This window comes from Elephantulus edwardii, unplaced genomic scaffold (genome assembly GCF_000299155.1).
Source record: "Elephantulus edwardii isolate Elephantulus edwardi_28Jun2011 unplaced genomic scaffold, EleEdw1.0 scaffold00085, whole genome shotgun sequence".
NCBI lineage: Eukaryota > Metazoa > Chordata > Mammalia > Macroscelidea > Macroscelididae > Elephantulus > Elephantulus edwardii.
This window is the reverse complement of record NW_006399835.1, coordinates 5552930-5580594: the sequence shown is the minus strand read 5'-3', so window position 1 is coordinate 5580594 and position 27665 is coordinate 5552930. Positions and strand designations below refer to the sequence as shown.

The 27665-nt window shown below is 35.8% G+C and overlaps 1 protein-coding gene across 2 annotated transcripts in view; it reads left to right on the top strand.

Moving 5' to 3' along the window:
- The window catches only part of ALCAM (activated leukocyte cell adhesion molecule), a 278812-nt gene that overhangs the window by 232034 nt on the left and 19113 nt on the right, over window positions 1-27665 (top strand). Inside the window, exons 7-14 of one of the 2 annotated variants that reach the window (XM_006890002.1) lie at window positions 2223-2350; window positions 4058-4190; window positions 9962-10074; window positions 11938-12073; window positions 12173-12306; window positions 18539-18671; window positions 21232-21270; window positions 21570-21687. In XM_006890002.1, coding sequence (XP_006890064.1) covers window positions 2223-2350; window positions 4058-4190; window positions 9962-10074; window positions 11938-12073; window positions 12173-12306; window positions 18539-18671; window positions 21232-21270; window positions 21570-21687 — 934 coding nt within the window. The remainder of the gene's footprint in view (window positions 1-2222; window positions 2351-4057; window positions 4191-9961; window positions 10075-11937; window positions 12074-12172; window positions 12307-18538; window positions 18672-21231; window positions 21271-21569; window positions 21688-27665) is intronic. The other variant, XM_006890003.1, reaches the window with a different exon arrangement.

The following is a 27665-nucleotide window of genomic DNA, read 5'->3' as shown; positions in this document are numbered from 1 at the left end:
GGGTGGGAAGAAGGTGGGGGAGGGAAGGGAATGAGGCAGCTCTGGGGTATATACTGTAGTTAATAAAATGTGAACATATTGACTGTTTTCTGACCAGTAAAAAAAAAAAAAAAAGATCTCAGAAATTAGTGCCTGCACAAAATAGAGAAGATCAATAAATATTGGCTAAACATCTGGATGAATGACTAACTGGAATATCAGATGGATAATGAAAGGAGAAGAACTGAGTAAACTCTTAGTCATCCTCACAATGGTTTATATAATGTAATGGAAAATTAAAGAGCTGGATTCAGGTCAAATTGTTATTACTAGGTTAAGGTAATTAATTAAGATAATTTACAAGGGTAAGGTAATTTTTATTTCATTGTTAGGTATTAGATATGTATGGAAGATTTTAAACACTAATGCAATACTCAAAGCACAATTACAGAATAAATATTTGTGAAGGAATAATAAAGAAAAAGTCTTAAAGTGAGGTACCAAATAGAATTCGATGACAGTGGTTCAGATACAGGCTAACTAGGAGCTAGACTTGGAATGTGTTAGTAGAAATTTAAGGAAAGAAACATATAACAGAAATCATGAAGAAATAATCATAAAGACAATCATTGCATTGAACATAAAAAAAACAAAGCAAAAAAGAAAGCCAATGTAACTTGTAGAATGATGATTGCCTAGTAGGCCAAGTGCAAGTCAGTGTTAGGCGCAAAGAGAGATAAGAAATCTTTAATTATGTTTTAGTTATGTTAAAGGATACCCAGAAAGTCACCTTTAACACCCAAATGTGTTCATTTACCATCTGATCACAATCCGGTTCATCAGTGCCTAGCAAGAGCAGAGCCTATCAAAAAAGAACCAAAGAGCGGGAGAAAGGCAAAGAGATTGTGAATTCTTAGCTGCTTGTGCTGTCAGCCACCATCAGCGATCTGCAGCAATGTCATTCTAAAAGGTTAAAGAAGTGGGAGAGACTGTACCAAAGAGTAAAAAAAATAAACTCAAAAAAACACCACACCCCAAAATGACAGACCAATGGGGGACCAAGAACAATCTTTATCAACTTCCTAACTTTGGGGGAATGCTGGCGAGGATTCAGGAAATTTCAGACCGCATCAAAAAGTCAATGAAACTATTTAGTCTTCAACCTGGGAACATCTACACATAGAGAAAATGTAAAGAGCAATTGATAACAAATTTTCAAGTATTTCCTGTGCTTTTATTTTAGAATAGCAAGTAAATATTTGCCAAAGCTGAAGAAATCAGCTACTTAATGTGTTTCTTTTTATTGGATAATAACAAAATAAGTGTTTACAAGTCGATTCTTCTTAGTGCTACCAGTTTGGAAATATAGGCACATGCTTCAACAGTTATTCAATCTTCTGTGGGAAAAAGTACTCTAAAATTAACCTTGCAGAATATGATTGCAGAATTTATTTTTTATTATATAACTAGTGGATATGTTTGAAAGCACCACCATCACCACTTTTATTTCCTGTTTGCAAGATATACTCCCTCTAGCCTTTAATTTATTTTGCGTTCTTTTGAGCAGCAGCCTGGATTAAAAATAAAAAAAAAAATCAACAACCCTTATCCCTATTTTCTTCATAAAATAAGTAATCTATAATAGAATGAAAGTTGCATTTTGGCTCAGTGAACAGGCCATATTTACAACACATTTACAATCCTGTTGATTATGTTGAGAGTATCTCTCATTTTATGGGAGTAATTTTTTCTGAAATTAGAGCTAATTTTCTGCATGTCAAAAGCTTGTTGGTGCTATTTAACTTATGCCTCTTCTTTAAAATAAGGTGGTATGATGTAATGTTTGCCATAGTGACTTTTAGCTTTAGTTTGCTGCCTTATTCCATCTTTCCAACCTGTGAAAATCATGTAATATACTTAAATTTCTTTCTAATGAGCTCATACTGTGATATTATTCCAAGTGATCTTTGATACATAAAATGATTATGGTTATTCCTACATCAGCTAAAGACATTTTGTAAAAAAGAAATTTTTTTTTTTATGTTTTAATTCTTTTTATATAACAGTGTCTCTGGCATACCTCACAACCAAGATTAGTACTTGTTACAGCAAGTAGTTATTAATGTCAATCCATCTATAAAAAGACATTTCATTACTATTACTAGTGTTTTAAGATTTACATTTTGTATACATAGAAATTTTGTATTTAACAAAAATGGTAAACTTGTATTTAATTCTTGCAGATCCTACAGAACAGGTGACAATACAAGTGTTGCCACCAAAAACTGCCATCAAAGAAGGGGACAATATTACTCTGAAATGTTTGGGAAATGGTAACCCACCTCCTGAAGAGTTTTTGTTTTATTTGCCAGTAAGTGCTCAAGTTTTAATACTTGAAGTAGATTACTAAAATTTTGTCCTGCTGTTTGATACGTGGTTGACATTAAGAATGTAGGTACTTGTGTAATAAATGAGAAGGGGTTGTTATCCTTGGAGATGAAAGATACCTATATGTGATATGTGACCTTGAAGCTTCCTAGTATCTTTCAGTGCACTTACCTTTTTTTTTTTAATCATCAATGTTAAGAGGTTTCAGGAGCAGCAAAAATAAAAACTAACCACAGGAAAATATAATTTCAAAAAAGTTTTAATTACTTAAAGAAGCAATGAGATGCTATTCTTTTTTTTGCGTGGTTATTTATTTTTAAAATATTTTTTATTGATTTTCATATAGTAATACCTTTACAGTATGTTTCATTCATGTACATTTTCCCTACTAGTTTATTTACAAAATTTGAGTACAAATTTGAAGAAATTCTTTCCATTTCCTTCACACACACCCTCCATCAAATTGTACAACCCAATGATTAATCCCCCTTTCCCCCGCACATCCACATCCTTCTGCTTCCAGCCTCTCCCACCCCTCCTGGATCCTTATACTCATTCTCCAATAACAGTTTTGTTAACTTAGGGAAGGATGAGAGCAGAGTGGTCTGATGTCACGTCGAAATCCTGACCACACCTCTGTCTCTCTCACATAGAGCATGTTATCTTGGACATTTGTAGGCTGATAGAGTAAAGCTGTGGGCCATTTCTGGTCAGAACATGTTATCTTGAAATGTCAGTGTCTTAATGACCATCAGAATTATAGCATAAAGAAATAATATGCATAAAGAATTATTTTGAATGTTTCTCAAATATGTATCCTAAATGTCATGGTGGTTTGGAGCCTGACGTTGAGATAGTACTGACTGAAAACGCTTGTTTGCTCTCCCACAGAACGGTTTGCTTTGAGACAGGTTTGACATATTTTCACATTGATGGATGTGTACAACCCTGACATTCATTTGCTGCAGGAATATACTTCTGAATGTCATCCTCTCCTTTACCCAAAATACTAGCACAAGTAGTTTCTTGAAACTTAGATATTGACTGAAAACCATTAAAGTGTGATGCTATTTTTGTATCATGTACAAATAAAATTTTAAAATAATTTCATATCCATTTTGACTATCAGGAATATTATAGACACATTTGACTCTCCTCTTTAGCAACAGTATCTGGCAGCTGGTTTTTCTTGCCTACATCTAGGCAATCTCTGTGTTCCCTAATCTCATTTTTTTAATGGACTTTGTCTTTTCCTTTTCATTTGCTCTTTCACTTTCTCTCTTTTCCCTTCCTTTTCATTTATTTCTTCCTTCTTTCCTATTTTTTTTTTTTAAGATTTGATATTTGGCATGTTTTCTTAAGCTTTCTCACACATTTCAGTACAAGTGTTAATATAAAAAGGAAAATATTAGAATTATTGTTTAGATTGCTTTAAATCTCAAGCACTAGCCATGCTGCTAATAACATAAACATCTCAAGTACCATGTAAGCTAGCTTCAGCCTACGTAGAACTGAAATGTTAATTGTTTCTCCAGGGATCAAAGCTATATAATCTTATCTTTCAATCAAAGAAACCCTTTTCCTCTTTCATTTCCCCCTTCACTGAAAAAGAGCATCTTCATCCAGAAAGAAAATTGTTATCATTTTAACTACAAGCGTAATCATCTGACATTTTTCCTCTATCAAAAAGGGCCAACCTGAAGGAATAAGAAGCTCAAGTACTTACACACTGACAGATGTGAGGCGCAATGCGACAGGAGACTACAAATGCTCCCTGATAGACAAAAAAAGCATGATTGCCTCAACAGCCATCACAGTCCACTGTAAGTCACCTTCCTCATTACCTGCCACCCGAAAGGCCTCTAATACTGCAACTTTACTCTGTTTTCAAGTGAATTGTAGCTATCTCTTAAATTGCTTGCCTTCCATAGACTTAACTGAAGACAGTCAGCTCAACTTTGGCCCGGGTTTGCACTACAGTGTTTAAACCTGGCCCACATTTGATAATGTCAACATTTGGTGGTGGTAAATACCCATCTGCTTTCTAAATCTCTTCAATTTGTAGCATCAACAAACATTATCTACATGGATCTTAAATAAATAATCCATTTATTATAAGAAAATATTTAGATACTCATAAAGTTCACAGTGTTTTCATATGTCCCAACAAGGTATAGAATAAGTAACTTTTCATAAGATTATAATATTATCCACCCAGTTCAGACAACATAATGCTACTATCTACTCAGGATTTTTATCCCCAAACATAAAGTAGACCAACCCCATAGAACAGATAATGTTGTAAATCTTAGAGATGTGGACCATGATATCATTCTCCTTCAGAGAAGTTATTGAGTTTAAACCACTAACCTGACTAGCATTTGAGTGCTTAAATGCTGTACCACTAAGGCTCCTCAGAGGGAAGCTGTTACTGTTGTTGTTGTTGTTGTATACCATTGAGCAAGAACAACCCATTACTAACCTTCTAGCAGGTTTTCATAGGCAGTAAATCACACGGAAGGAGATTTTCCCATCTCTGTCCAACAGAATAGCAGGTAGATTCAAATCATGTACCTTTTCATTGGCAGTAAAAGTCGTTACCACTGAGCCCCAGAGATCAAAGTGGAAAGTAGTATAAGTAGAGACCACTAAAATTTGACTATATGGACACTGTTCAAATTTGTCTGTTGACTACTTAAAATAATTTTTTTTTCCAATTCTGGAAATTAAGTATCTTCAGAATCATTTGAAACATCCCTTTCTATTAATTCATTAACGTTAGCCTGACATTAATAATCTTCACACATGAATGAAAAGCTACACTTACCCAAGTGTGAGGAAAAAAACAAAATGGGCATTTTACTGAAATCTTAATGCGTAATTCACAATAGTCCATATCCTTGATGTACTTAAAGAAAGTTATGGAAACAGGACACTGATTTGAACTGCTCCCTGGAAACTCTCGGGATGCACATAGTCCTCTGGACAAGCCTTATTCCTCATTGAAAGTATAAGCTTAACTTTCTATTAACTCCCTTTGCACTCGCAGAACCATCACTCACATTTTCTCTAGACATGACCTCAAACAGAAAAATATGTCTTCAGAATTGAAGAATTTAGAAATTGGCCTACGAAAATGGTTTTAATTCTTTTGTCATACTCCTAAGTCTTGAAAATTTAAGTACAAAGAGAGGCAGAATTTTAAAAGGAGCTATAAGGTGCTTTGGAAAGGAGCAGGACCAAATGGCTGCTTCTGAGTATTTGATATTGATGCTACACCCTAGGGATGCTTGTGAAAACATTGGCGTGTTAAAATACAATCACAGCCAGGCAATTTTTCTGTCTGTTTCATATTCTTGTTGCACGCATCTGAATGTATCTGCCATCAGGGCCTACTTGTAAAGACAGTGGTGTCCTCTCAGATGAACAACAGTGCAGCTTTTTCTCCTAGGAGCGGTCAGTCATGGCACCATTTACCCAGAGCTGCTCATAAAAAAAGAAGGGCAAGGATGGAATATAGCCAGCAAATAGACTTGCCTGTGGGTTAGCTCTCTGATAGCATTGTTCATGGTATCTTCATCCCAATAGCCAGTAATCCAGTGCCTGAGAGATGGCTATGTTTAAAATGTCTTAGCTACATGGATCCCTAAACTTGAGCAGCTTTTTATTTCTATTAATTGTAAATGAGCCAGGGAAAGATAGATGGCAGGGCAGTAAGACAAAGGTCTTGATTATAGTCACATAACACTTAAGTCATCATCAAATATAGGAAATATAATTACTGAAAAGATTGAAACACTTTAACAAAGATTTTAGTACTTTTAAAAAAATATTTCCATTTTGTCAGCTAAAATGCAGCATTGGGGAATTGAAGTCTTTGTTGCTTTAAACACTAAAAGAAAAATTAAGGGAGGTAAATAAATGTTTTCTTTTACATTTTATAAACAGAAAACATAAAAACCCTATTTTTGCCCATTTTCTATCCTTATGTAACTAAAGGGAGTTTAGGTAGAGAAGTACAATATTATTAATGTGAGTTTGCAAAACAGAAACATTATGAGTTTTCAAACCATAGATACTGAAGAAACATCTACTACGGCTCTGTGTACACATGCACATATAGAATCTTCATCAAAATTTCTGCACTTCATCACCATCCTTAAAAAATCACCTATTTTAGGTATCCATTGCCATATTAACACAGGAGCTGATTATAGCTCATAAAAGCTGCTAGGTCACATGGGATAAAGGTATTTTTTTAACTATAATTCACTCAGTACTTTGAGGAAACTCCACTTGGATATGAAATGATGAACTCTTTTAGAGAGGTTGCTGAGAGACAGAAAGAGCACCCTTCATCCCTTAATTTATTCAACATTGGTATTTGAATACTCACCACCTGTGGCAGGTGCTATCGATGCACCAGTAATAAAACAAGTCATGAACCCTACACTCGTGGTGCTTATACCCTGGTAACATGGAAACTGCCCAAATGCCGGAACACAACCAAAAGGTTTGAGAAATTATTATTATTTCACACGTGGAATACTACACAGCACTCAGGAGCAACAATTTTGAAAATGACTATATAATCTGGGAGAGACTGGGAGCACTATGATGAGTGAACTAACTCCACCTCATAAGGCCTGCATGAATCTGCATGAGATCTGCAGAATACTGCATAAGATCATTACTGTAAAAATAGTAGAACCAGTAAAATGTGTATAGGAGTTCAAGCGAGGAAGGGGTGGGAGCAGACGAATGAGGATGAGTAAGAGGAAAATCACAGGGCCACACAATTTGGTAGGTAGAGGAAGGGAGTAAGAAAAGAAATGGGAAAGATCCAGCATGGACTTGATAAAATGGAGTAATGGTAGGCTTAGTCCAATAGTGATTAGTTTTATAAAACACAGTATATGAAAATAGATTGTATGAAACAATCATTGGCAGTCAATGAAGGAAATTATGGGGAGAAAAATCTGCATTGAAACAATAAACTTATATTAAAAACCCCTATTATTGTTGTTGTGTACCATCGTCTCGTCTGGCGGGTTATCAGAGGCAGTTAACCGCATGGGTGGAGATTGCACATCCTTCTCTCAGGAGGCAGCTGGTGGCCTCAAACTGTGTGTCTGGGATTGCAGCAAAGCTTCTTGCCACTAGGTTACCAGTGCTCAAAAATAGATAGATAGATAGATAGATAGATAGATAGATAGATAGATAGATAGATAGATAGATAGAGACATAGATAGAGACATAGATAGAGACATAGATAGAGACATAGATAGAGACATAGATAGATGATAGAGAGACATATGAATGATTGTAATATGTATAGCAAAAGAAAAAAAAGAAGCAGAGAAGAGATAAACATTCCCTTTATCTCAGTTCCAGCTCTTGGTATAGAAATTGTATAATTGTGTGGCTGTCTCTATTAATTATGTAGTTTTATCTATGCTGGCACCATTCAAATGAAATTACTTACCATTGTGAAGTCAACTAAACTCTATCTCCCCTTTGCTTGCCTGACAGAAGTTCCCCTAGATCTCCATCTGTCAAAGTCCTATGCAAACACAGGGACCATGGACAGATGCTACCTCCTATGCAAAGCCTTTATTACTGTTTTAAATCCCAGCTTGACTCCTGTTCTCTACACTTTGTTTTAGAATCTCCACACTCTGATTTTACAATGTCCCTCTATTTACCCCATTATTTATGAGATTCCCCCTCATGGATTATGGGAGATGATAGAGATAACACCCATGAGATTGTCAGTAGTTTACTTGATCAGATATACTCACAGTTCAGAAGAAGAGGATCAGATCCTAGAAGACTTGTTCAGATTCTTGGTGAATATCCAGAGGAAATGAGAGGGAAGCCTTGTGTATCAAGAGGGAAAGTTGTCCTGGCCTCGTGTTTCCAACAAAAGGACAACAAAAGGAGCTCTGGTGGCCTAGTGGTCTAGTGGCAAGAAGCTGCACTGCAATCCCAGAGGCACACAGTTCGAATCCACCAGATGCTTTGCTGGGGAAGGAGGGACAATCTCCTCCTGTACCAGTCAGATCTGATTTGACGGTATACACAAATAATAACTTAAAACAAAAAAATTTTTTTTAATCTCATTTGAATAATTTTGTAGGTGAGCATGAAATTGAAACTCACTGCTTGAGGATTAGTAGGAATATTCCTGGTACTCTTCGTTAGGATTATTATTTAGTAGTAGAGCTTACTCAGAAGAATTGATACCTTTGATCCTTGGTGTTGGAGAGTACTGAATATTCCTTGCACTGCTCAAAAACAAATATGTCTCAGAGAAGGTTCAGCCAAATTTTTCCTTGGAGGCAAAGATAGTAAACTTTCATCTCACATACTTTGGACATGTTGCTAGGAGAGGATTTTCATTGGAGAGGGACATCATGCTTGGGAAGGTTGATAGATGGAGAGAGAGAAGGACAAATTCAACTAGGTCGATTTACACAGTGGCTACAGCACTGGGTACAAGTGTGTTAGAGATGGTGAGAATGGCACAGGAGAGGACAGGGTTCAGATCTATTGTTCATAGAGTCACTATGAACTTAAAGGCACCTAACAATAATAACAGACCTTACTTGGCAGATCAGTGATGAGAGCTTATGGGTAAACCATTCAAAGCCTTCCCATCAGATGTCAAGACAGTGTGTATTCAGTTGAGTGTCACACCCACCATTCCGTAGATCTATGGCTTGTATATTTCCTGCCCTTCACTCAATCTTTCAACAAATACTTACTAAGCCACTAGCCTGTCCTAGGTTTGTCGCCAGGGGCTGATTTCATATTTTCTATTTGCTTACCGCCAGTTGAGTGAACATTATCTTCTGTCATTAAACTGTAAGCCCATTAGTCATTTCTCTTATCAATGTTTGGTACGTACTACTTAGACAATAAATGTTTGTTAAATTGAATTGGATTTTTCTCATACATTTCATAGTATGACAGTAAGATTTATCTAGAAATTATGTTTCATTTGCTGGATTCTAAATTCTTAGATGTGTCTTTACTGTGTACTTTAAAATATCCTGTTTGCTGACAGTGTACTTATCAGTAATAGATCTTAATTAAACTTAATTATATAAGAAGTGGAGTAATTTTTTTATTATTTTTTAACTCTTACACTTAATTCTCAGTGAAGAAACAGACTGTCTTGTAGTTTTACCATTTACATCCCCTGAAATCTAAATATTCTTGATGTTCTGGCATAATATTTACCAACTTTTTTTATATTTGTCATCATCTTTCTCTATTTTCTTCTAAAAGTGACGTATTTTTTTCCTTAAGGAAATAGACCCTAGGATATTTATATACAGTCAGCATAGCAATCACATTAACTCTTAATAAATACATGATTATTAAATAGACCACTCATGTTAACATCAACGTAGACTTGAAAATAAGGCTGAGTATGATATAGACCAGTTACTTCCGTTTTTTAAATCAGTTTTGCATTTTCAAGAGCAGTTAGAAGGATTTCTTTTTTTCTCCATCCTTTATTATCCAAAAGATCTTCACAGTTTGACTTACTGGAGCATGCCTTTCAAACAGATTTTCTACTTCACAGATTTGGATTTGTCCTTAAATCCAAGTGGGGATGTAACCAGGCAGATCGGAGATGCCTTGCCGGTCTCGTGCACTGTATCTGCCAGTAGGAACGCAACTGTAGTATGGATGAAAGTAAGTGGTCTTGGTTGGTATTATCTTCCTTGTTAGATCGGATTCCTCTTTAGGTTTCTTCAGCATCTTATAAAAAAACAAAAAACATGGATATTTTGTTTATATAAATCAAAACCCACTGCTATCAAGTCAGATCCAACTCATAGAAACCACTGGGTTTCTGAGGCTGTAAATCTTTATGAGAGAGGTTGCCCATCTTTCTCCCTTGAAGTTGCTGATAGATTCGAACTGAGGACCTTTTCAATTAGCACTCTGATATGTTACACATCGGACCCCTAGGGCTCTTTAACACACAAACAAATTCAAACACACTTTAAATACTCTGTTGCTCAACATCTCTTTAATCGTGAAAATAAAGTCCCAATATAATTTTATAACTACTCCATAACAGTGCTATATCCTTAACTGAAAATAGTCTATGCCATTAATTTATATATGTTGTTGTAATTTACTGTTGAGTCAGATACTTCTCATAGCTGACCCTTCAGTGGGTTTTCAGAGACAGTAAATTGACTGGGATCAGATTGCCCATCTTTCTTCTGTAGGCCAATATCTGCGAGCCTAGTTTGTAAATATTTATAGTAAACATTCATATATAATTATCATTATATTCATTAAGGTTTAGCAATATGTAATAAGGCTGGATTAAAAGATATCTTTTTTCTTCATCCTTTATCCAAAATATTTAGATATTTACAGTTGAGGCTATAATAGCCTCAATTTATTGTTACAATAACCCTTGATACACACAGAGCATTTATTATTTTTTTCCATGTTACTGTTAAAGAAAGGAACTCTGGTGGCTCAATCCATAGGGAGTTGCACTGTTAAACCAAAAGCATCACCTCTCTGGAGATTCAAATCCCACTCTATGGGAGAAAGATAGGTAGTCTACCTTACAGTTGCGGAAATTCAACAGAATATGAGATAGGAATTGGAACCCACTCAGGGGCAATGAGAAAGTGAATCTAAAAGCTCATTAATGTGAAACTGGAATCAATTTAGTGGATCCTCATCTACATTTCCCCATGGGAATTGAATCCCAGTTCTTCTCACTCAAAGTCTCTGGTGGATTCGAAGTGCCAGAATTAAGTGATATTTCATAGGAGGTTAGCTGCACAACTCCCTGTGGACTACGCAATTAGGGTTAGGAGTTGGCGGGTGAAGGATAGAGAGAGAGTTGAGGGGAATGAAGAGACTCCTTTAGAAATTGAGGCAAGAGAAATAAGAAAGCTCATAAATGACAGAGAGATTAGTGTTCAGACCTGACTGAGTTTAAGAGTTATGCAGTCAAATGCCTGTCTGCTTCTACAGATTCCACAAAGTTAAGACTACCTTGAAAATACGATTCTTTTCTTTTCTGGGCCGTGGCAGAATGTCTGCAACATACTAGAAGTTTAGTCAGTACTTCCTGAGTGAAGGCTTATATTCTTGTAATTTTCTGAAATGTAAGCCATTACATCGATATCAAAACACTGCTATTTCTTTAGAGTGAGAAAGTAAGATTTGTAATTAATGATGTAAGAGGTAAGGCTATGACTAAAAACGATATGACTATGGCCCTTTAAAAACCCTTTAGAAATGGGGGTTGAAAGTTCCTTTGTAAAATACATTAGGGAAATGTATTGCAAGACTGTCTTCTTAATAACAATATGAATTATTTTCTATTGCTGTATTACCAGGTTTTCAACACTTTTTATTCTACTTCCATTGTTAGTTTCTTTCTTACTGCTAGAGAGTTCTTTTGGTCACATCCTCATTACTCTACCACAACTTCTTATTCATTCTGATAATCACCATGTCACACATTTAATGAGGTTATCATTGTGCCTTGTGACATAATTCACTTTTTCAAATAATTAGGATAACGTCAGGCTCCGATCCAGCCCATCATTTTCCAGTCTTCGGTATCAGGATGCCGGAAACTATGTCTGTGAAACTGCTCTGCAAGAGGTTGAAGGGCTCAAGAAAAGAGAATCATTGACTCTCGTCGTAGAAGGTAAGAAAATCTTGGGACAGAAATTCAGCCTTTTTCTTTGACTATGTATCTTTTGTAATCTCAATTCAACACTCTCTTTCTATTATAATGGAATTTTAGGAAAACCTCAAATCAAAATGACAAAGAAAACTGATCCCAGTGGGTTGTCTAAAACAATAACCTGTCATGTGGAAGGTTTTCCAAAACCAGCTATACAGTGGACCATCACTGGCAGCGGAAGCGTCATAAACCAAGCAAGTATCTGTCGTCGTCTTATATACCGTACCTTATCCAAAAGTGGGGTTTTATTTGAGGACTGTAGCTCGAGGCAGGTTTCTTACAAGCATAATATTCTCAGAATGTTCTCAGAGAAAGCTTTTGTTAACATGCTCTCCAAAAGGTTATCACCCAAAAAGAAATTTTGGATTCTAGGATCGTGGATAATGGAAGAATCATTATGTTGCGTCAGTATCTGTTGTTAAAAGAATGTAAACTGGTTTTATTCTAGGCTAATTAATAGTTGCGACTTGAGCCATTAAAGCATTAAGATATAAACTTGCATTACAAACTTATATGTAGATAGGTAAGAAGTTATTCTGGTACTTAACATTCAAATGTGTATGCCTGTGATAAGAATCTGGTCTGGCAGTAGTTTAGAGTTGTAATTGCATTAAACTTCCTATCTGATTAGGTTATTGACACCACTGTTTAGTCTGTTTTGTCTACAACTGTTTTGATATAGCCTCTTTTCAGTGAAGCCAGTTAATGACTCTAGGGTCATTTAAAGGTACCATTAATTATTTGAATGTTAGGAGCTACTTTCCCAACTTTGGACCCAAATGAAATTTGAAAAGCATAAAGCAAAGATGTGCTGTTTAATTTTTAAATTAAACTTTATAGTTTTTCTCTGTCCATTTTTAGTATGCCACTGGTTCAGGTTATACCAAGTGTGTTTTGAATCTTTTACATATGGATATATATACTTTATATATGTGTGTGTAAACCCACACACATAAATAGCTTCAGATGTGGAAAGCCCCCAAGGAATAGGCACAGTTGAAGAAAATTACTACTGATTCTATTGGATGAGTTTGGAAGTAGACATTTAAAAGGACAATGGAGTTCTGGCTCTTTCAGCACTGAGGAAATACAGTTTTCTTCAGAGAATAAGGGCTTGAGCCACGTTAATTTTTTACAATTTACAAATCTGTTTTTTTACATCAGAAATTACTTCTCCTATTTTACTCTATTATTTTTTTCTTCTGTAATTCATTTAATGATAAACACAGCAAAAATAACCTTTAGCTACTAATAAGGCAGTTATATAAAATGGAAAAAATTAAGCACACAAGAGATATTTGGTGAATGAAGAGATGAAAAGTTTTAAAAGACCATTCGTAAAATCTTTAAATACATTTTGTGAAGATAAAGTAACCAAAAATGAAGACTTGGGTAAGGAATCCCCCGTAAAAGTCTTGCTGTGAAGTGGAAAAATAGCAGGTGACTTTACATGAGGATAAAAATAATAATGCCATTCTTCACTGTCAAAGAGAAGGATTGATTCTTTCCCTCTAGGTGATAAGTTATTTTTCTTGTTTTAGGTTTGTGCTGACCCGTCTATAATCTTTTATTTTTTCTCTTCAAAACCACATGGTGAATCTATTATTTTACATCTACTAGATATCTTTCTCACACATCCCGCAGAGGAGAAGCTATCCCAAATCATGTCCTCAAGGTGCTTACAATGTAGTTAAGGAAAAAGCTTATAAAGAAAAATATAGGGCACTTGGGTGTAATATAATTGAAAAAAGAGCTCAAGTTCTTACTTGCTTATGTGGTGATGGAGTTATGAATCAAGTTGGCTCATGGAAGAAAATAAAGTTAAATTTAGAGAAATAACAGCAGTGTTTGTCCACATCAACACCTTGAAAGAAATAATTTGAGAACCACTAAAACAGCAACCTTTTTCTGCATTTCACCCACTCATTCTTTGCCTTCTAATCAGTTCCAACTCATAGCGGAGCCTCTGTTGTGTTTCAAAGTTGTAAATATTACAGGAAATTGCCCCTCTTGCTCCAGGTAAAGTATCATCTTTTGATATGGGCAGTTCTCTAAGGTATAAGCCACCAGAGCTCCCTTCTACATTTAGGTCAGGAAAATGAATGAAAATCATTTAGTTTAGCCTTTGGTAACTCACACATACAGATGCCATAATTGTATTATAATATGATATAACAAAACATTATATAGTACAATATATAATATACTCTTGGCACTATCAGACAGGAAATGAAAAGATGGGTCTGCTGTCAGATCTCTCCAAAATGCTAAAGAGCAACATTGTCAGTCCAGAGACTGGTTGAGACAGATCGACACAGTGACTGTGGCAATGGAGCATGTGTGATAGAGGTGGTGAGATTGGCTCAGGATAGCTCAAGATTCAGAGCTATTGTTCAGAGGGTCACTAATTGAGGTGATGGCATATAAAAACATAACATAAATAAACGGCATCTATAAAAAGAGCAATGGAAACTATCAATACTATCACAACAAGACCAGAGAATGACTATGGAAAAGGTCGGTTGTTCTTAAAGAAGTTCAAGTTGTAGCTGAAGAAAATGAAAACAAGTATAATAGAGCCTAGATAGGATCTTGAGTATATCTTACCTGAACCCAGAGATTGCTTCAAGAATCACCATGAGCTTTGGGATGTTATCGAGGGCATCAGAATGAAGAAAGAAAGAAAAAAATATTTGAAAGGCAGGAGAAAACAGGAAGCAAGTTTGATGGCAGAAGAAAGTCTGAAATTTGCTTTTGAACCTTGAGTAGTGAAAGCAAACTAAAGAATTGATGACAAAAAAGAGCTGAACTAATGATAGATGTTAAATGATGCTGTAAAAGAATAAATATGAACTATGCAAAGTTATAGAGTTAGAAAACCAAAATGGAAAACACGTTTGCGATCTCTCATGATGAAAGAGCTAAAGAACGAAATTTGCCTTGAGGTGCAAATTTGAAGAATACTATGACCAAGATACTGAATAACACAGAAATTACCAATGGAAGCTGAAAGGAATGCATGGTACCCCTCCAATCCCCCCCCCCCAAAAAAGAGGTTAGTGAGTGTTGTACTGCCAGCCAAGAGACCTGCAATTCCAATCTCATCTGCTTTGTGGGAGAAAGATGGAAATTTCCTTCTGTGCAATTTACTGCCTCTGAAAAACTAACTTAGCTATGAGTCAGTTTCAACTCAACAAAACATAACAACAGCAACATATGTACTCAAGAACCGATGGTATTGAATTAAGAAGTTCAAGCTACACTGAAAAAAAAAATTAGCAAAAACCATGGTTCTAATAATTCACAGCCTACCAACCAAAATATTTCAACAAGTTAATGCACTAATAAAAGGACTTACTCTTTTATGACAAGAAATAGAGAAGACTGTCCCACTCACTGGAAGAAACTCACATTTGTATCTGTTCTAAAAGAAAATGACCCAACAGAAAGTAGAAATTACCACAGAATATCATCATTATCCCAAAAGTAAATAAAGTTTGCCAAGGAAAATTAAAACACCATGATAGAAGTACATCAGCAGGGACCTGTCAGAAATTAAAGTTAGGTTCAAAAGAGGATGTGGAATGGAGGCATCATTGCTAATGTCAAATGGATATTCACTGAAGGCAGAGAATACTAAAAATAACCTTGTATATGAGTGCATGGAGCATAACAAATGAAGAATAACATTACAGTGAATGAGAATTCCAGAATACTGAATTGTACTCATGCAGAACTTGTTTATAAGCCAAGAAGTATGCATTCATACAGGGGGAATAAAAAAAGGAGATGGTGCTTGGCTTAAAATCAGGAAACATTTGTGTACTGTATCTTTTAACCATCCTTATTCAACCTGGATGTTGAATCAATTATCCAAGAAGCTGTACTATATGAGGAAGAATGAAAATTAGAATAAAAGTCAGAATTGGAGAAAGGCTTCCTAATGGATGACACAACATCCTTGCTGCAAGTGACAATCAAAGTCTACACCTTTCTATATAGATTACACATCCACATATAGAAAACAGAAATCCTTAAAGCTAGATCAGTAAACACGATCATGATAAAAATAGAGAAAATTGAAGTCTAGCGTTTCATTTCATTATTCTTGGATCTACAATCTAATACCCTTGGAAACAGCAGTTAAGAAATTTTTTTTAATTTAGTCTGTTGCATAAACATGCTGCAGAATATGAAAAACAAGTATTTCATTGAGTTCTAAGGTGTGTCTGAGTTAAGCCATAATATTTTCAATTATCTAATTTTTGTACATCATCTTAAAAACATACAAGGAAGACCAGAGGGAATTTGATACCTTTGAAGTATGGTGTTGGCAAAGAATATGGAATATACCATGGACTTTCAGTACTTAAAAAAAAAAAAAAGTAATATCACCAAGCCATAATACTTCTTGGAAGTGAGAATGACAAGAATTTCTCTCATATATTTTTTACTTCTTACCAGTATGAAACCACCTCTGGAAAAGGACATCATGCTTGAAAAGTATAAGATTATCAAACAACTAATGCTGGTGAGGTTGTGGAAGGATTGGAACTCTTATTCACTGCTGGTAGGAGTATAAAATGGTGCAAATACTATGGAAGGTGGTATGGTGCTTTTTCAAAAAGTTAAAAATACCATTTGACCCAGAAATTTAACTACTAGGAATATACCCTAAAGAAGCCAAAGCTGCCACCCAAACAGATATACACATACCCATTTTTATTGTTGCATTATTCACAATAGCAGAGAGATGGAAGCAACCCAAGTGCCCATCAACAAATGAATGGATAGAGAAGCCATATTATATTCACACAATGGTATGATATTATGCAGCACTAAAAAACAAGGAACTCATAAAATATTATACAACATGGAAGACCCTGTAAGACATTATGCTGAATGAAATATCTCAGTAACAAAAGGGAAAATACTGTATACTGCCACTGTTATAAAATAGCACTGATATAGGGGCTAGGAGGAAATAAGAAAAGAGGGGATAAATAATGAACACTGCATTGGAACAGATGAAGGAAAGAGCTATTTAAAAGGAATCTATGATTAGATATTATTTGTATAACAGTCCAGAATAAAGTGTACAGCACAGTGGAATGGGGGTGGGGGAGGGAGGAAGTTACTCAACAGTGAGTGATTTTTTTTTAAGTGAAATGGGATGGGTAGAGAGAAAAATGTGCAACAATAAAATTAAAATCTAAATTTTCTCTAAATTTTCATTAAAATCCCCATTTTTAAAAAGTTGTTGTTTAGTGCCTAGAATCATAGGCGACTTATAGCAGTCCTTTGAACAAAAATCCTCGACACTTGCGTGACTTTCATCCTTTCTCCAGGTTCATAGGGTTTTCCAGAGGCAAACTATTTATGGAAGTGGATGCCACTCCTGCTTCCAAGCTTGTTTCAGCCAGGGAGCACCACCAAACACTGTCCACCATGGGTAACCATTATCGCATTTGACTCATCAGTGTCGCAGTGTTCAGCTTCACAGTGACCACAGGTTACCTCTGTACTGCAAGTGGACACACCAGGGCTAGACAACCTAGAAGAATGTTTCACCAACAATTAAAGACTGCCCTTGGGGCCGTGGATTAGAGTCACCCACATTTGGCTTGGTAGCATCACTTTCAGTCCACTTGGCCAACTAGTCTCTCTCTATATTGTTAAGCACTGTCGAGTCGTAGGTGACTCATATTGACCCTATGAACGAAAGTCCTCGACACTTTTGCGTGACTTTCATCCTTTCTCCAGGTTCATAGGGTTTCCGGAGACACGCTATTTAAATGTAGAGGATTAATAAAAAAGCAGAAGATCCTGTCAGCAAGATGGATCGCAACAGTAAGCTGAAAGATAGCAACAATTGTGAGGATGGGACAGCCTGGCAATGTTTCGCTCTGTTGCACACAGAGTTGTGAGCCCCCTCTTGAGTCAGACCAAGTAGACACCTAACAACAGCAAATAACACATACAAGTGCATTTAAGTTTAATAGTTTGAGCTAAACAAATGAGAACCACTCTTGGGAAGAACAGAACAATGAATAAATAAAAACAGTTCCTAGTGTGTTTAGGGAAAACTACTGATTAGAATAATCACTATTTAATAATTGTGAGTTAAGTGTCATCCTGTCAAAATATTGACTAAATATGAGCATCTATTTAAAAAAAGAAGTGCTTAATTTAGAATTATGAGAAGTCATAACAACTTATTAGAAGTCACAATAGAATAATAAATTAATACCATCTCCTGGATTTATTAAGTTTCATCTTTCCTGTTGTGTATGTCAGCCTGAATTTTGTCTATCCAGACATCAGACAGCATTATCAAACAGTCATAACCTATTGCATATATCATTACTCTTCCCAATACTTTTAAATCCATTTCTATTTCTGAATATATCTTCCTTCTTTTTGCAGACAGAGGAGTCTCCTTACGTCAATGGCAGGTATTCTAGTAAAATTATCATTTCCCCTGAAGAGAATGTTACATTAACTTGCACAGCAGAAAACCAGCTGGAGAAAACAGTAAACTCCTTGAATGTCTCTGCTAGTGAGTATTTTATTTCTGGCATTTAAAAAAAAAGTAAGAAAATTTGAAGTTATTCTTCATTAGTTTAAAAATCTTCAATTCCATCTTCCTGTTCTGCATTATGGTAAGTTTTCTTTATTTCTTTTGCATTTGGTATCATTGTCATCAAACGGCTCCACATCTCCACCACCCAGTGTCCATTCTTGCACTGTTCTTGTCTTGGCAATGAAATCATTTCATGTATTAGCATCAAAAATCTTCTCCTAAGTATCAATTGGTTCAATCTTAATTCCCTTCAATCTATTATTTTCCATTGCAATTTTGTGTGATCGTTATCCCATCCTTATTTTATATGGGAATTCAACATGCTTGAATTCATTCAGCAAATTAGTGGCAAAGCTTGTAGAATTTATGAAACAGTTCTTTTTGTCATAGTCAGCTTTAAGCCATAATCAAAACTTGGGTGAAGAAAATGATCCCAGGTGAAGTGAAAAAATATTTTAGAGCTGAACAAAAGTGGCATGAACATGCTAATAACTTCTGGACATTAATGTCATTTAAGGTGAAATCATCTTGATTTTCAGATTTGATATTTGTCTCTGTTGCTCTGCTAACTATATATCAGGACTAAACTAAATTGATTTTGGACAAGTTGAAGAATCCCTTCTGGATTGAGTAGGTTCTGGACTAGAAACTAACTGAACCTCCAAACTGTCCTTCTTTTGTTCAGTTAGAATATTGTATGTTATATTAGCAGGCCAGAGACAAACTGGCTAACAATTGACTGGAGCTCTGACAAGATTATTGTCTCTAGATAATGCTCCTAAACAGACTATGAGTGAAATATAAAAACCTGATGGATTGACAAGAGAAAAGGACCAAACAAATGTAAACCTCAACTAGGAGCATTGACTTCTCAAGAATTTAATTCAATGAGTATTGATTCATTCTTTCCAGAAAGGGAACCTATCCTTTCTTTCTGGCCCACTGAACAGTAAGTGGGTCTCTCTACTTTACAAATGGAGAGCCTTGATCAACGTTTCATATACTTATCTTAAGGTTCAGTGAATTGAGAGAAATCAGGGGACCTGAAATTTAACATATATAGCAGAAAGTTCTATGAGAACTCAAGGACCAAATATTGAATATATAGTTTAATATCAGAATATAATCTGTGACAGCAATGATTATTAAAATGAAACCAGATTGTGGCTTGTCAGAGTCATTGAGAAAGCTTTCACTAGTATCACACATCTTACTGCTTAACCTGTGAGGCAGTTGCAATTTTAAACTCTTACCACTAGCACTTTAAGAATTTCTCTAGGTAAATTCCAGAATTAGAGGAGGAAAATGAATTGTATTATATTGGAGCAGGAAGGAAAATAAAAATTGATAAAGACTGCATTGTCGATTTCCACACAAGGTAAAAGCTTTCACGTAAACTGAAGTACAATAAAGAAGGTAGGAATCTTAATCTGTTGGTTTGTTGATGAACATTTGGGCATTTTTTGTTGTTGTTGTTTTATATTGTAAATAAAGCTGCTATGAGCATAAGTGCACATATCTCCACTCGTATCTCAGTTCTGATTTCCTTGGAGTATATATTCCTAGGAGCAGAACACCTGAATAATATGGGTGGATTGAGAAATATTGTACATTCACACAATGGAATTCTATGCAGCACTAAGGAATAATGAAGTAATAAAACACTATATAACATGGAATGATTTAGAGAGCATTACACTAAATGATATAACTCAGTCAAATAAGGACAAATACAACACCACTGTTGTGAAAATAAGAAGATAGCTGAGCAAGAGATATATAAATGTTTGCAATTAGAAAGGGAATGGGAGAAGGGAGGGAAACTAGGAAAGGGGGGAAAAAAATCACTCGGGGAACAGAGGTTAGTAGGTGGTTGGAAGGGTAAAAGACCAGGAAAGATTCAGTGGGGACTTGGTGAGACAGGGTGAGAAGAGGCATAGGTCAATAGTAATGAATTATATAAAATACGATGTAAATGAATGAAAATATAAAACACAAAATACTTGAAGTTAACGCAATGTATATGATTGATTTGTATGCAACTTTAAAAAGTGTTTTTGTAAAATCAATGAAAAAGAAAAGATGGCCCTATTAGTGTAATTACTGCTTACTGAAAGGTTGCCAGTTTGAATCCTCCAGCCATTCCACGGGAGAAAGGTGGGGCTGTCTTCCTCATGACTCAGAGCCCTGGAAACTAGATGGAGGGTCACTGTGAGGCAGAATTGACTCAACAGCAGTGGCCTTGAAGCTTTGGGTTTATTAAAAGTATAAACAGTAGGGGAAATTAATACAGATTTCTGCAGCTTCTCGGTTGTGAAATTTTCTGTAGTCGATTAATCACTGTTGTAGTTTTATCTTTCTTGAAAGAGACTTAATTCCTCGGTAAAGAAGTTCATTCTTTAATACATATATATTACCCTTAGCTGTAGAATAGAAATTTTATGTTTCATAATATTACATCATATTATTATGGTAAAGGTGACTTTCATATATCAACAATTTGGTTTTTAATTGCGTATAACATTTTTCATTTCAGTAAGTATTCGAGAACACGATGAGGCAGACGAGATAAGTGGTAGGTACTATGCTGCCGACTCTTCTCCCTTGTCTGTCAGCTCAAGACTTATAAATTATTATTCTATCAGTAATTATCTAAGCTCTCTACAAATTTGACTTGATTTAAAGAGCAAATGAGACAAGGCAGTAAGAATGCTAGAATTTTACCCTTTATACTCACATGTTTGCATATTTATCATAGAATAAGCCTTAGGCATGTTCCACAGTAGTAACTAGATAGCTTTCTTTTATAAAAAAAAAAAAATCCTCTGCATTGTCTGTAATTGCATGGTGTGGTGTTTTTTTTCTTTGTTTTAGATGAAAACAGAGAAAAAGTGAATGACCAGGCAAAGCTAATTGTGGGAATCGTGGTTGGTCTCCTCCTGGCTGCTCTGGTTGCTGGTGTCGTCTACTGGTTGTATATGAAGAAATCAAAGTAAGCCAGAGGGTTAAAACCCTCACTGTGCATTGATTTTCACTGAGTATAAAATAAAATGCGCTCGTTGTCCTGTACTTGTGGTATCTTAAGAACAAAAGAGATCTCTGCAGATCAGGATGGTCATGTCCAGGGCACCGCCTGAGGTGGGTTTTCTCAGGTGTCCAGTCACTTTCCTAGTCACTAGTCTAAATTCAGTTATTTAATTTTATAATGGCTGAGTGAATTTATTAAAAATATATCCTGCCCAAAGGTCAACACTCTCATTAGTGTTTCAGAGGCTGGTGAAGATTAATTGAAAGTAGTTCATACATCCTGCAGGGATTTCCAGGTGTTTGTGAAATGATATATAGTGTGTGCAAAGAAGCTGCTACTGATAGATGGAGGCTCTTGGACTATTTTAATTATTCCCTATTCTAGTTTGTTCCATATGAGGATCTAATGCTGTAAAATATTTATGATTATATTGAATTTATAACTTGAATTTTATAAATCATCTACCAGTGGTTTATAATGCAAATAGAATTTACTAATGAAGATTATTAACATGCATATACTAAATAGTTCTCATTGATCTACATCTACCCAGATTCAGATACAACTAGTGAAGATGTTAACATGTGTACACCAGATATTTTTCTTTGCTCTTTGTCACCTCAGATTCAGATACAACTCGACAACATGGATTTCTAGCATGTCTTTTTAAAAAGTTATTTTGCTGATCCTGTGGCATACCAGGTTGATTCAAATATAGATTTATCTTATAAATGAGGAACTTAAATGTTGCAAGGGGTTATACATAGCTAGTTTTAGATTTAGACTTAATTTTATTTCATCCTCCCCCCCCCATATGCTATAATCTCTTTAGACCACAGAGGTAAATTCACTTAAAATCTAAATAAAATGTCAATGCAGGTCAAGAACTGTGATTTTACCCTTCATATATGTCAAGAGAAAGGAGGAAATATTGTGTAAGAGAGAGAATTCCAAGTTATAAGGGGCAACATTAACTCAGAAATTTTACAGTTATAGCATAACATGACCACATGTTGAATGCTCTTCTAGGTACCTTAATGCTTTAAATTCCTACAACCTATCCATGAACCTATTACATGTATAAATATATATGAGTAAATACATAAGAGAGTTGTCAATGGCACTCAACAACATATAGTAGGTTCATGGATGGGTTGTAGGAATTGAAAGCCTGAAAGTATCTAGAATATAGTTCAACATCTGGTTATGCTATGTTATAACTGTAAAATTTCTGAGTTACTATTGTACATAGGGTTGCTCATTCATCGTGGGTGACTCAGTGGCACATAACAACAATAACATACTATGACAGGTTTGGAAATAGGAGTGGCATCCACTTCCTAAATAGCATGACTCCAGAAACTCTATGAACTTTGATAAATATCGATGGTTGTAGAGGGGCTTCAGGCCTTTTTTTCATGGAGTCGCTATGAGTCGTGCGCAACTTGAAGGCAATCAACAACGTGTGTGTGTGTGTGTGTGTGTGTGGTGGTGGTTGTGTGTACCACAAGGTCAGAACTGACCGATAGCTGACCGTCCAGTGGGTTTTCAGAGGCAGCTAATTGCACAGGAGGAGATTGCCCATTTTCTCCCATGGGACAGCTGGTGGATGCTGGGAAGGGTGGACAGTCAGCAAAGGCGGGGAAGACCCTCAAGCAGGTGGATTGACATGGTGACTGCTGAAATGGGCTCTTGTGTGTCAGGAAGTGTGAGGATGGTGCAGAACGGAACAGGTTTCAGAGCTTTTGTTCACAGGGTCGCTGTGGTCATGTTTGATTCGACAGCACGTAACAACAGCAACAACAATCCTTAAGTAGGGAGCTCTGGTGGCCTAGTGGTAAGAAGGTGAGCTGCAATCCCAAATGTAACTGAATCCACCAGCTAGTCCTTGGGAGAAGCGTGGGCAATCTCCTCCCATGTAATATACGGCCTCTGTAAACCATTGGAGAGTCCGCTATGGCTTGGTTCTGACTCAGTGACACATAGCCACAACAACAGTCACTAATAAATGCTAATTGATTGCATGTTTGATCCATTTAGACTGGAGAAATCTTCATCTTTCACTTTAGTGTTTCGTGCATACATTTGAATAATAGTTACATTGCCACCAGGTCTTCCCTGTGTATGTTTGGATATTATTCTATCACTGATAGAATTGATCTTTAAGTGTTCTTTTTAGCAGCGAATGTAACAGCATTCCTCTTCAGTTTATCCTTCCTGGCACTTGCTGATTTGAAATGGCAAATAACAATCTAACCCAGCTCAGTAGTGCCTAGTATATAGCTCTTCATACATTTCATTTAGTTTTTTTACTTTTTTAATTTTCCTAGATTCATATTTTTTTAATTTTTTCTATTTATACTCGTTTAGTTACAAAATTCAAATACATTGTTTTTCAGACGAAATTCTTCCAGTTTCCCACACCCCACCCCCAAATTGTGCAACTCCATGATTAATTCTAGGTTCTTATTTTGTATATTCTACTTTCCATTTCTTTATAGGTGTTTGTAATTGTTTCTCCTCAGTTTGAGTAATGCCACATCAGCAAATGACGTTTCTTCAATGGGTAAAAGCATTAATGGGTAAAAACATTTAATGGGTAAAAGTTTTCAATGACTCATTATTTGAGAAATGATAGTCTTACTTCCTATCCAGTCTTTCATAGTTTGGAAACTCTACTGGAATTTGTCCACTCTGAGTTATCTTGTTGATATTTAAAAATATCATTGGCATATCTTTCAGCATCATAACACCACACAAGCCACCACAGTATAACAAACTAACAGATGAGTATTGGCTATACTGATGTTATTGACATTTCACTTTAGAAAACGAGGTAATGTATTAATGCTATTATACATCTCATGCAGGGACAAATTATTACTTTATTTAGGGCAATAGTATGTGGGACTCTTTGTACTTAATAATCAAGACTTCTTTTCGAGTACTATGCCTTATTTTTCACCTTTTGCTACATGAGGCAAAAGTTTTCCTCTCGTGCTATGACTGATCCACATGTCTGTTCTCACATTGGAGAAGGTTAGGCATTCCTGTTCTTCCCACTTTACTCCAGCCATAAGAAGCTCCCATTATCATGTGTTAACCAAGAGTTCTTTTTCTCAATTAATATTTCACCTAAAAATCTTTCCTATGTATTTGTACTCATAATGTCTATGGAAAATTTAGTTACCTGCACAGTGCAAACTCTTATCTAGAAGCAATATCTGTTCACAGAAATTCTCCTGTGTGTATCAGTTTCTTACAAATCAGATTTTGAACCTCCCTTTATAGTCCACATAAGGGTTTGAATAAATCTGAAGCTTGAGCTTTAAAGTATTATTATCATTTAATATACTTAAGATATATATATAATTTCATTTATTATAAGAATAAAAATAAAATCTCTGTGAATTCTAGAATATCAGTTGCAGTTTTTAAATTATGACCAAGTGCATATTAAATTTTTTAAGCATCTAATCATTCTATTCTAATGGCCAGCATCTGATCAGATTGTAGCAGGAAAAGGAGTGCTGGTGGTGTAGTCCTTAGTGTATTATGCTACTAACCCAAAGGCCATACTTTTCTGGTGGTTCAGATGCACCAATGGCTACTGGGGGAAATGAACAAGCTCCTTTCGTGTGCTTTGTAGCCTCAGAAATCCTCTGGAGGGTCAGCTATGCCTCAGTTCTGCCTTAATAGCTAAGAATTTGGGTTGTTTTGTTGTGGGTTGGTTCTTTTTATTAATCAGACATAGTTTGACTTTCTATGGATAGAATAAACTAAATTGTAGGTGCATTAGTTTGGTTATTACCATCTGTTGTTGATTCCAGTCAAGTCAGAACACACTTATAGCTGATGTTCCAGTGGGTTTTCTTTTCAAAGGCTGTAAATCACATGTGAGGAGATTCCCCATCTTTTTCCTTCAGTGTCTGGTGTAATCGGGATGGGTGTGTCAGAGGCAGTGCGATTGGCACAGGATAGAGCAGGGTTTAGGGCTGTTGTCGCTATGAGTTGCAAATGACTCAACATAGGGTCGCTATGAGTTGCAAACGACTCAACAGCACATAGCAACAATAACTGCATGTTTGGGTTGGCAGCACACTTACTTACCATTAAGCTACAAGAGCTCTAAATTTAAAATCAGAGCTAAATAAATACTGGATAACTGATCTCACAGTGTGTGAGGGTATGGCTTTATTCATCTCCCTTTAGGCATCTCATTCAAGTAAGGGCAACTTTTACCATCTGACATAAACATCCTTTAAGTAACTGCTGTATAATTTAAAAGTACACCAACTTTGACAGAGCTAATATTATTCATAGTTAAAGTCATAAACTGCAATTCAAATCAAATACATCAAACTGTTTTTTTAAATTAGTTCTTAGTTTCTAGTACCCTGAGATGAACTTTAAGTATTGCTAACCTCTGAAGCCATTTGCCCCATAGTAGGAATATACAGTGATTCATACTAAGCACTTAGGTGGTAAAAATTGCCAACGCCATTTTTGGATCTACTATATACTCTTTTCCCTTTTTCTCTTCCAGATAATTCCTTCAACTTTAACAATCAATTTGAGGGTTTCATTTCTATCTTTAGCTAACTTGTCACCATTTTACATGGATATGAGAAATTTCTAACCAAGGTATGGCCCAGATTTCTTCCTAGATACTTAAATAACTATAGCCCTGTATTTACCATTTTACAAAATACACCATCAGCAATTTTAGCTAATCATACATTCCTAGAAACAACTTGCTTAACCAAATTATGAACCAAACATTTCCTTAAAAAGCCTCCTTATGATGGACCTCGCTAAACAGTTACATGTTAACATTTAAGGGAGGTTCTTTGCATTTGACCATCTTAGAAGTCACTGGAGAGAGTGATTGCTTTATTTCCAAATATAACTTAAATTTAAAAATATTCCTAACAGCTATGTAGCTGATAGATACTTTTCATTCCACTAACATAAGCTACATATTTTTCTTTCTTTTTTTTTTTTAGTCACAAGAATGAATGCTAAGAGCTGTGTCTCTTTCCTATTGTGATACAGTAGATTCATTGCAGAATAAAGACAAATGTCTCCTCTGTTCTATTAATCCACATATTTATTTATTGGAAGTTTTTTAAAGCTAGATGTTTTTGATAAGAAGATAAAGGATGGCTCTGATAATTTCTCATATATGTAGGGTTTTGACAGACCATAAATAAAAATAGACCATATTATTTGCTTAAGCTGGTTATTTAATCAGAGAGTTTATATGGTTTAGTGAAAAGAGTTGCAATGCCAACTCAAAGGTCTGTTGTTGTTGTTATGTGCCATCGAGTTGCTTGCAACACATAGCAACCCTATGCACAACAGCCCTAAACCCGGCTCTATCCTGTGCCAATCACACTGCCTCTGACACACCCATTCCAATTGCCCCAGTCACTGAATCAATTCACCTCATAGAGGGTCTTCCACTTTTGCACCGTCCCTCCACCCTCCCAAGCATGATGTCCCTCTCCGAGGACCTGTCCTTCCTCACAAAATGTCCAAAATATGTCAGATGAAGCCCCGGAATCCTTGCCTCCAATCCTTATCTCCAGGACAAATCTGTTTGTTTTCTTGGAAGTCCATGGTACATTCAATACCTTTCTTCAGCACTACAGCTCAAAGGCATCAATTCTCCTTCTGTCCTTCATAGTCATTGTTCAAATCTCTAATGCATAGCAATTGATTGCAAAGACCTTAGCCTATATCAGATGCACCTTAGTCTCCAGAGAGACACCATTGCTCTTCAGTACCCTAGAGAGCTCCCTAACAGCAGACTTTCTCATCGCAATACATCTTTTGATTTCCTGGCTACTGGTGCCAAGAGTGGGGACTGTGGAGCCAAGCAGACTAAAGTTTTAATAATCACAATCTCTTCACCATCCATCCTGATGCTGCCAATTGGT